The sequence below is a fragment of the Acinonyx jubatus genome, chromosome A3 (genome assembly GCF_027475565.1).
Source record: "Acinonyx jubatus isolate Ajub_Pintada_27869175 chromosome A3, VMU_Ajub_asm_v1.0, whole genome shotgun sequence".
Lineage (NCBI taxonomy): Eukaryota > Metazoa > Chordata > Mammalia > Carnivora > Felidae > Acinonyx > Acinonyx jubatus.
The window spans coordinates 87,808,241-87,819,548 of record NC_069388.1 but is presented as its reverse complement, the minus strand read 5'-3'; the positions used below and the strand labels follow the sequence as shown (position 1 = coordinate 87,819,548).

At 37.8% G+C, this 11,308-nt stretch overlaps 1 protein-coding gene across 8 annotated transcripts in view; it reads left to right on the top strand.

Moving 5' to 3' along the window:
- Positions 1 to 11,308, top strand: part of SFXN5 (sideroflexin 5) — a 117,830-nt gene that overhangs the window by 43,236 nt on the left and 63,286 nt on the right. For 6 of the 8 annotated variants that reach the window (XM_053200761.1, XM_027072200.2, XM_015064026.3 and 3 more), the window contains one exon: positions 226 to 251. The exons of the other annotated variants lie outside the window; for them this stretch is intronic. In XM_053200761.1, coding sequence (XP_053056736.1) covers positions 226 to 251 — 26 coding nt within the window. The remainder of the gene's footprint in view (positions 1 to 225; positions 252 to 11,308) is intronic. 8 annotated transcript variants of the gene reach the window in all.

Here is an 11,308-nt window from a genome sequence, read left to right as displayed (position 1 = left end):
CAGAGAGAGGGTGGCTGGGGGACACGGGGGAGCCCTCTATCCTGGGGAGGGCTGAGCCGGGAAAAGGCCTGGGGGCTAGAGGTGCCTTCTGCCTCGCTGACCTGAGCTCCCTCATCAGGACCATTGCCAAGACCAAGTCTAAAGGTCTCTTCCGGTGCCTCTGTTGAGGGGTGGAGTGGGATGGGGTGGGACTGTAAGACCTGACCCTTTCCTCTCCCCTCTCAGGTTACATTCCTTTTGGGACGCCAATTGTAAGTACTGCCTTCAAAGGGTTTTCTTTTCTAAAAAAGTGTTAATGTATAACTCTATATCGTAATAGAGTTATGTGATAGAGTAATGTCATAAATATTTGAGATGTTGATTTAAGATTCATTCCTGGAGGGGAATTAGCAGGTAAAGTAGCATGCATGTCTTTTTAAATCTCTTGGTGTGTATTGTCGAACTTCTTTCCACAAAAGTGTGCCAACGAGCACCTAAGACAGAGCCTCCAAGTGCATTTGTCCCTGCACGTTCCCATGCTGAGTATTGCCACTAGGACATGCTCCTTACAAAAGACTTTTCCCAAAAAGCTTAGGAAGTCAGAGGATAAGCATGCCTGCTGAAACCCAAAGTTTAAAATTAACTCAGAGGGGTGCTTGGGTGGCTCAGTAGGTTAAGTATCTGACTTTGGCTCGGGTCATGATCTCACGGTTCGTGGGTTCAAGCCTCACATTGGGCTCTGTGCCGACACTCCGAGCCTGGAGCCTGCTTCGGATCCTGTGTCTCGCTCTCTCTCGGCCCCTGCCCTGCTCACGCTCTGTCTCTCAAAAATAAATAAATGTTAAAAAAAATTAAAATTAACTCATAAAGGATTCGGTATTCTTTTTGTTTAGTTTTGGAATCAAGGTTAAGTTTGCTCTTTAAAAAAAAAAAATATATATATATATATATATATATATCACATGTATAGAAGGGTGCATTCATCATAAATGTACAGTGTGGTACGTTTTCACAAAGCAAGTACATCCAAGTAACCTGCACTTAGATTCAGAGCCTAGCAGCATCTCAGGAACCTCTCGTGTACTACTCAGTCACTACCCCCACAGGGAATCACTTTTCTGACTTCCTTTACTATATTCCAATTTTTCCTATTACTGAATTTTATATAAAGGATATCACCAGGATGTACTTTTTTTGGTCTGTCTTCTTTCCCTCAAAATTATCTGTGGGACTCATCCATACTATACGGACATCCATATTGACTCACCCATATTGGTGTATGTAGTATTTATTTGTTCTTTTTTCATTGCTTTCTGTGTCATATCGCATTGTTAGAACTATATCAAAATTTACTTATCCATCCTCCTTATTTTCTGACTTCCTAAGCTTTTTGGGAAAACTCCCCTGTAAGTAGCATGTCCTGGTGACAATACTGGGGTTTGGAGTGAACAACAAACAGTGGTGCTTTGTACAAGTCTTTTAGAGGGTATTTTCCCTCACTTCTCCTGGATTATACCTACAGTGTTAAAGAGATAGCAATGAAATGCAGCGTGTAATCCTAGAGCTGGGATCGGGACCAGGGCAGGGGTATGTGTGAGATGGTATTGTGGTCTCTTGGAAACTGAACATACATTACATATGATGTGAGTCAGTAACCGTACTTGTTGGCGTTGCCTCCAAGAGAAATGAAGACATATGTCCCCACAAATTTCTGTACACAAATGTTTATAGTGGCTTTCTTCGTATTAGCCTAAAACTGAAAAAAGGTAAGAATGACCAACAGATAGTATATCTATGAGTGAAAACCTGACTGGGAACAGAGTCATGGCTTAGTCTGAAAGTTTCCTATATATCTCATAGGTCTCATTCCTTCTCTGTGTATTTGCAGACCCCCCTTCTGTAAAAAAGCGTTTTCCCATATGCCTTTCCCTTTTAATGTTTTTTAAATTATCAGTAAGTATGGTGGGTGTATTTTTTGTATTTGGTTGATAACAATTTACTTCTGTCACTATTCATTTTCATATGCAGATTGTCCCAAATGTGACCAGTAGGAAACCTTTGAAGCAGTTTCTCTGTCCATTTGACAAGTCCTCTTTATCCTTTGATACTTTAGTACTTTTTGGCACAATGTATAGATATTCCAGACTCATCTTGTGGTCTCTGCCCCAGTCCTGGAATCATGCATTTCTACAAACAGCTCTGATTCTCTTCAGAGAAGAATGGTATTTAGAAACCAACATCTGAATGCTTAGGTGTGCTCACTGTTGCCGGAGCCTCATTGTTTCTAGGCCCTCTTAGCATGCATAGCTAGGAAATACCACTTCTTGAAAATGATGAGTTTATGCCAATACCTTGAATCCCAATCCAACATCTCAGAGGTCTTCCTTCCTCCCATTTCATATTTATATCCCCCTCCTCCCTGAATGAGAAGCCAGCAAACATATGTGTACTCACCAAATCTTGCACACAAATGAAAGAATTTCAGAATTGCTATATCAGTACTATTCCCCAAAAGTGTATTAAGTGAAGTTCAAGATTTCTTTGAAGTTCTTTTTGTCCTTGGACTCTATCCTCCTGAGGGTGTACAGTCACAGAATTGTGGTCAAAAGTTATTTGAAGTAATGTTTTTCTTCTGTGTGGTTATTTGTGTGATATACAGTTAGGTTTATTTGTTATTGTTGGCATTCAGTTTTAGTTGCTTCTCTGTTCTTATTGATTTTTTTTAATATCTAAAATATCAACATAAGTCAAAGCTATATAAAAAGGCATGATAAACGTTCCATTCCCTGGGGCACCTGGGTGGCTCAGTTGGTTGAGCATCTATTGATTTGGGCTTAGGTGATGATCACAGGGGCGTGGGATTGAGCCCTGCATTGGGCTCTGCACTGAGCACGGAGCCTGCTTGGGATCCTCTTTCTCTCTCCCTCTGCCCCTCTCCCCTATGTGTGCTCTCTCTCTCTCTAAAATAAAATTTTTAAAAAGTTCCACTTCCCTTTTCACCTATCCTGTGTAGGTAAACAATTTTATCCGTCCTATTTCTTTTTCTAAATAAGCAGATACAAATATAAGTCCCATTTTTTTCTTATACAAAAGGTAGCATTCTATATATACTCTTTTGCACGTTGTTTTTTCCACTTAATCACATATTCTAGAAATCACGGCCCATCAGTTTATACAGGTCTTCCTTGTTCTGTTTTTTTTCTTTTTAACATTTGTTTATTTTTGAGAGAGTGCAAGGAGGGGAGGGGCAGAGAGAGGGGGACAGAGGATCCAAAGGGGGCTCTGCTGACAGCAGCGACAGCAGTGATGTGGGGCTTGAACTCACAAACTGCATGATCATGACCTGAGCTGAAGTCGGATGCTCAACCAACTGAGCCACCCAGGTGCCCCATCATTCTTTTTTTTAAATGGCTATCTAACTGTCTACTTTGTGGAAGTGGCATAATTTATTCAGCTAATTTCCTTCAAATGGACATTGAGACTATGTCCACTATATTGCTATGATGAATTATGCCAGAATGGGTAATCTTGTGCATATTGTTTTGATATAGTTAGAGATATACCTTGAGGGTAAATTTCTAACTTCTGTGTAAGGACTAATTCAATAGACATTTCTGGAAACACTAAACAAGAAAAAAGAAGATGCAAATAAACAATATTAGGAATAAAAAGTACAATAACTGTATATACAATGGAACTTTAAAAGATCAGAATGCATTAAACGATATGGGGTAATAAATCTGAAGACCTGGAAGAAAAGGGCACATTTCTAGGAAAGCACAGCTTCCCAAAGACCACCAAGCAAGAGGAAATACGGAATATGACTAGACTATGAATAACAAGAAATTAAATCAGTTGTTTAAAATATATGCACCAGGGGCGCCTGGGTGGCTCAGTCAGCTAAGCGTCCAACTTCGGCTCAGGTCATGATCTTGCGGTCCGTGGGTTCGAGCCCCGCGTTGGGCTCTGTGCTGACAACTCAGAGCCTGGAGCCTGTTTCAGATTCTGTGTCTCCCTCTTTCTCTGACCCTCCCCTGTTCATGCTCTCTCTCTGTCTCAAAAATAAATAAATGTTAAAATAAAAAATAAAATAAAATAAAATATATGCACCAAAGAACGAACAAAACATAACCACTAGACTCCCATGATCTTCCAGATGACTACCCTTTGTTTTTATTTTTATTTTTTTAATGTTTATTTATTTTTGAGAGAGAGAGACAGAGCACAAATAGGGGAGGGGCAGAGAGAGAGGGAGACAGAGAATCTGAAGCAGGCTTCAGGCTCTGAGCTGTCCGCACAGAGCCCGACGCAGGACTTGAACTCACAAACTGTGAGATCATGACCTGAGCCAAAGTTGGACCCTTAACCGACTGAGCCAGCCAAGTGCCCCTCTGGATGCCTACTCTTAAAACAATAGCCAAACTCAATTTTCATTATACTCAAGAAAGAGGATAAAAAGAGGAAATGTTCCCAGTTCATTCATGAGGCACTTTGAGACCAATACCAAAGAAGTAAATGGAAGAAAGAAAAATTGTAGGCTAATATCACTTATGAAATTACAAATAAAAGTCCAAATGAAATAACAAATTGAACCCAGCAATGCATTAAGACATGTCATAACCAATTTTTACTAAGAATGATAACATTAGGAATATATTAATAGAGTTCATCACATTAACAAATTAAAGGAGAAATGTGATAATCTCAGTACATTTAGAAAAATGATTTGGTAAAATGAAACATAAGTCCACTTATGACTTTTTTTTTTAAAGAGCAGATTAGATTCAGAAGGGAACGTTGTTAATTTATAGAGGGTCTATCCAAAAAAAAAAAAAAAAAATCCCAACCCCAAAGCAAGCAACATTCTTAAAGATGAAACAGATGAAGGTAAATTCTTAATGTCTGGGACAGGGTAAGAGTATCTGATATCCAACATTTTCCTGGAAGACTAGCAAATACAGTAACACATGACAAAATAAATCAGTAGTAATAGGATTGGAAAGGAAGAAACAAGAACATTCATGAGCATAGGCAAACTATTAGAACTACTATTTTTGAAGATGTCTGGATGTAAGATCAGTATATAAAACATTATTATAGGCCTTTGGACCTATAAAAAACGTCTAGAATATAATGTTTAAAAAAAGATAGTATTTACAATAGCACTTAAAACTATAAGGTACCATAGCAACATTTTTTTTTTTTTTTGGATAGGAAACAGTAAAACTGCTTTTATTTGAAGACAACATGATTGTGTACATACAAAGTCCTAAGGAATTTTCCAAAAAGTGGCTAGAATTAATAAGTAAACTTAACAAGGTAGCAGGCTACAAGGTCAATATACAAAAATCAATTATATCTCTATATACCAGCAGCAAAAAGCCTTATACATCATTTACAATGACATAAAAGATATAAAATCTTCAAGAATAAATGCTTCAGAGGTTATACAAGATTTCTCCGCTGAAAATTACATGCGTTGCTGAGAGAAATGAAGGAAGACCTCAGTAAAGTCAGATATATACCTTGTTTGTGGATTGAGAGTCAATATTGTTAAAATGTTAATTTTCTCCAAATTGAGCCATAGATTCAACACAATCCCATCAAAATCTCAAGATCTTTGCTGTAGAAATTTACTAGTTAGCCTAAAATTTATGTGAGAATTAAAAAAGACCTAGAATAAGCAAAACAATTTTTTATTTTTTAAATTTTTTAAAAATATAATTTATTGTCAAATTGGCTGACATACAGTGTGTAAAGTGTGCTCTTGGTTTTTGGGGTTGATTCCCATGGTTTATCGCTTACATACAACACCCAGTGCTCATCCCAACAAGTGCCCTCCTCTATGCCCATTACCCATTTTCCCCTCCCCCACCCCCCTATCAACCCTCAGTTTGTTCTCTGTATTTAAGAGCCTCTTATGGTTTGCCTCTCTCCCTCTCTGTTTGTAACTATTTTTTCCCCTTCCCTTTCTCCATGGTCTTCTGCTAAGTTTCTCAAGATCCACATATGAGTGAAAACATATGATATCAGTCTTTCTCTGACTAACTTATTTCACTTAGCATAATACCTTCCAGTTCCAGCTACATTGCTGCAAATGGCATGATTTCATTCTTTCTCACTGCCAAGTAGTATTCCATTGTATATATAAACCACATCTTCTTTAATTTTTTAAAAATGTTTATTTATATATGAGAGAGAGAGACAGAGTGTGAGCAGGGCAGGGGCAGAGAGAGAGGGAGACACAGAATCCAAAGCTGGCTCCAGGCTCTGAGCTGTCAGCACAGAGCCCGATGCAGAGTTCGAACCCATGAGCTGGGAGATCATAACCTGAGCCGAAGTTGGACGCTTAACGGACTGAGCCACCCAGGTGACCCTGAATGGACATTTTTCTAAAGAAGACCTACAGGTAGCTCACAGACACCTGAAAAGATGCTCAACATCATGCATCATCAGGAAAATGCAAATCAAAACCATGAGAGGGGCGTTTGGGTGGCTCAGTCAGTTAAGCATCCAACTTCGGCTCAGGTCATGATCTCCCAGCTCGTGGGTTCGAGCCCCGCATTGGGCTCTGTGCTGACAGCTCAGAGCCTGGAGCCTGCTTCAGATTCTGTGTCTCCCTCTCTCTCTGCCCCTCCCCCTCTCAAAAATAAATAAACATTAAAAATTTAAAAAACATAATGAGATATCACCTTACCCCTGTCAGAATGGCTGAAACCAAAAAGATGAAATAATAAATGTTGGTGAAGATGTGGAGAGAAAGGAACCCTTGTGCACTATTGGTGGGAATGTAAATAGGTGCAGCCACTATAGAAAACAGCATGAAGGTTCTCAAAAAATTAAAAATAGAAATACCATATGATCCAATGATTCCATTACTGCGTATTTACCCAAAGAAAATGAAAACACTAATTCAAAAAGATACGTGCACACCTATGTTTATTGCAGCATTATTTACAATAGCCAAGATATAGAAACAATCCAAGTGTCCATCCTGAATGGATAGGGAAGATGTGTTATATCTATATGTGGGGCATTACTCATCGATAAAAAGGATGAGATCTTGCCATTTGTGACAACAGGGATAGACCTAGAAAGTATCATGCTAAGTGAAATAAGTTAGACAAAGAAAGACAAATACCATGTGATTTCACTTATATGTGGAATCTAAAAAAAAAAAAACAACAAACAAAAAAACAAATGAGTAACCAAAAAGCAGAAGCAGACCTATAACTACAGAGAACAAACTGTTGTTAAGCCAGAGGGAAGGGGGTGGGGAGGTGGGCAAAATGGGTAAAGGGGACTGGGAGATCAGGCTTCCAGTTATGGTATGAAAAAGTTACGGGAATAAAAGATTTAGCATAGGGAATATAGTCTATGGTACTGTAATAGCGATGTATGGTGACAGAGCTCTCTATTTCTCTCTCTCTCTCTCACATGCACACACAAAGTATCCCTGTTTCAATGAATATTGTCTTGAATTCTACTTCATCTTATGTCAGTGTTTCTATTCCTGTTTTGTTTATTTGCTCTGTAAATCATTGCCCACACCTTTATATGAGTGACATTTTGTTTCTGCATTTTTTTGTATTATATGTCTCTTGACAAAATGTAGCTGAGTTTTACTTCTTCACTCAGTTTGAGAAACACTGTCTTTAATTTTAATAATAAATGGAACCCATTCATATTTGTTCTGCTACTGGTTATTGTGACTACTTATCTCAGCCATCAAATAGTTTGTTGTTGGTTTATTAAGCTTTGCTATTGTTTCCACTTCCTTTCCTGATTTGTACTAGAGTGACCTTTTCAATGGTCCTTTGGTTTCTTAAGTAGTTTGGAAGGGAAACATCCTACTTTTCTCTAGTTACTATTCAGCTGTAATATTTTGTAGAGTGGTCCTATTATATTTACCCTATATTAATAATAAATTATTCAATTAATAATTGAATAATAAATACGACCTCCTTAACCCTCCCCACATAGGAAGAGACTTTTTTTTTAATGTTTATTTATTTTTGAGAGAGAGAGAGAGACAGAGTGCAAGCAGTGGAGGGGAAGGGAGAGAGGAAGACACAGAATCTGAAGCAGACTCTAGGCTCCAAGCTGTGAGCATAGAGCCTGTCGTGGGGCTCAAACCCACGAACTGTGAGATCTTGAGCTGAGCCAAAGTTGGATGCTTAACTGACTGAGCCACCCAGGTGCCCTGGAAGAGACTTTTAACATACCATTTTCCTCTATTCTCTGCTTTACCATTTTACCCATACACACCTGCCAAGATTTTGGAAATAATCTGGAATCTCATCAGATTTTTGAATCTTTGCTTAATTAATACCTGTATGAAACTTCACAATTATTTAGGCTGTGTGTGTGTGTGTGTGTGTGTGTGTGTGTGTGTGCATTCTATGTTTGGCTAGAGCACGTCTGTGAATAATATTCAGAGTGTGTGGGCAATATACTTTTTGAGTCCTTGCATATCTGGAAATGTATTTTTTTTCTCTCTCATACATGAACAATAGTTGGCCTGATTCTCTTTTCCTTTGTAGGTAAACCTCCCCCACTCCCCTTAGGATCCTTTGGTATTTTTTCTTTTTATCTTTGGAGTTCAGAAATATCCTCAGGATTAAAAAAAATCTTCTCTGTATATTTTATAAAATTATACAAGTAATACATGAATATGTTCTTTGGAATTCAAAAATACCACCAAGACTTTTTAAAGAATATTTTTAAAGTTCTACAAGTAATACATGAATATGTTCTCTCAGCTCAGAATTCAAACAACGCAAAAAAAGTAGAAATTCCTCTGACAAGTCTCAATCCCAAATCTGCTCCTAGAAGTAACCTCTGTTAGAACTTTGATGTGAATTTTCAGGTTTTTTTCTAGGCATTTGCATATATATATGAGTCATCGTTTAAACGTTCTTTTCTGTTTTGTATTTTTTCCATTAAAAATACAACAGTATACTTATTTGTCTACAATTAGCTTATTACATTTAGTAATTTGGCTACATAAAGATCTGCTTCATCATTCATTCATTCATTTGTTTTTTCCTCCTGAGTAATATTCTCTCCCCCAGTGATGGACTTAGGTTGTTTCTGATTATTTGCTATTAGAAATAACAGTGCTGTGAGGCTCCTGGGTAGTTCAGTCAGTTGAACGTCCAACTCTTGATTTCAGCTCAATTCATGATCCCAGGGTTGTGGGATTGAGCCCTGCATTGGGCTCCATGCTGAGCATGGAGCCTGCTTGAGATTCTCTCTCTCTCTCTCTCTCTCTCTCCCTCTGCCCCCTCCCCTACTTACCTGCTCTCTCTCTTTCTAAAACAAATAAACAAACAAAAAAGAAATAACAGCGCTGTGAAAAATTCTTGTGAAATTCTTCTCACCCAAGTATGAAGATTTCTCAAAGGCCCATTCTAGAAAGTGAATTTGCTGTGTAAATAGGTATACACATTTACATTTTTGATAGCTATTGCCAAATTTCCCTTCAGGAAGGCTACATTTCACTACACCTTAGTAACATTGGTATTTATATTTTTAGATTTTTTTTATGACAACCTGATGGGAGAAAGGTAGCATCTCACTATGGTTTTAGTTTTTGTTTCCCTGAATACCAAAAAGTTTGTGCTTCTTTTCATCTATGTACTTACCATTTATATTTCCTCTTCTGTGAATTACCTGTTCACATCCTTTGTCCAATCTTCCATTGGCTGTATTTTCCAAATTAATTTTAAGAGTTCTTTATATATTGGGTACTAATCCTTTGAATTATATACATTGCAGATCTCTTCTTCCAGCTATTTTCTCTTCATTCTTTGGTGTCTTTGTTGTGGAAAGTTTTAAATATTGACATTTTAAAATATAACAATCTTTCCTTGGATGGGTTTTGAGTTCCGTCCCCCCCCCCCCCCGCCGTCACCTTCATCTCCTTTATTAAAATTACCAGATTTGTGAGGTTCGTGTCTGGGAATCAACTCTTGGATGTATTGATCAATTCTTCTATTTTCATCTTCTAATTTATTCATTTCTGCTTTTGTTTTTATAATATCCTTTTTCCCTCTTTCCCTTGGTTTGTTTGTGGTGTTTTAGTTTGTGTTTTTTTTTTTTTTTTTTTTTTTACATTTTATCTCAAATACTTTATTTATGCTCATTCTTTCTTTCTAATAAAAATTCTTGGGGCTGTGAATTTGCTTCTGAGTATATCTAATACCTAGCTGTATCTAATATGTGTTTGTATACAGTGATCCATATTTTTATTTTCTAAATAAGTTTGAAATTTCTGTTTTGACTCTTCTTTAATCAGGTAGTCAGAAGAACACATTTTGAATTGCAAGTGGTTTGTTTTTGACAAATGTGTTCTTTTCTTATTATTTTCTACTGTGTTGTATTTTCAGAGAGAATGATTCTGCCATTGGAGATGTATTGTGGTTTTCTCTGTAGCATACTATACGATTATACCAGTTAGGAATAGGACCATCTGCATATTAAAAATTTCAAAATAACAGTGGCTTAAAGAAAATAATTTATTACTCCCTCATGTCAAAGAAGTTTGGAGGTAAGTGGATCCCCATAATGCTACCAGGAACCCAGACTTCCATACTTCTGCACCATTCTCAGTGCTGGCTTCTGTCATCAGAATCCCCTCATAGCCCAATATGGTTGTCAGAGTTCTAGCCATGCATATTAAAGAGTCAGAGTTCACATCCATATTAAAGGGAAGAGTAAAAGAATGTACTTCCCAACAGAGTCAGTTCCCTTTATGGAGACTTCTTCAATCTCTCATACAACATTTCTGTTTATATTTCATGCAGAATCTCCCAACTATAGGAATTCTGTTAGTAAGCAAGAAGAGAAGAATGGTTGATATGTAGGCAAAGAAGAGTCTGCCATAATAATTTTAATAAATATTCCATCAACACTTGAGAAAGAAAGATGCATCATTTAGCAATATTGTTTCTTTGCAAACCAGAGAAGTTGAATTTGGGGCTCATTTCCCCATAAGAGGCCAACTGGATCCTCACACAATTAATGGGTGCCATCAACTAGGATGAACTAGATAACCCATGGGATACCAGCACTGTCTCTAGTTGACAAGGTGTTATTGAGGACACCCCATCAATTTCCACTCTCTTCTTCCTACCCAAGACAAGTCAGTTATCTTAGGGTCCGTACAGCCTTGGAGGCATCCTGGGAACTTGGGTGCCGTCCACTCTTGTGTTATTCAGGGGTTTACTGCTAAAGCAGATGCTGTGAATGTCCTATGAGGACCAATCCTCTCCCAGCCTGGAACAAGCACCCCTGTGAATAAATGTGTAGCGTATGGGAATACGGT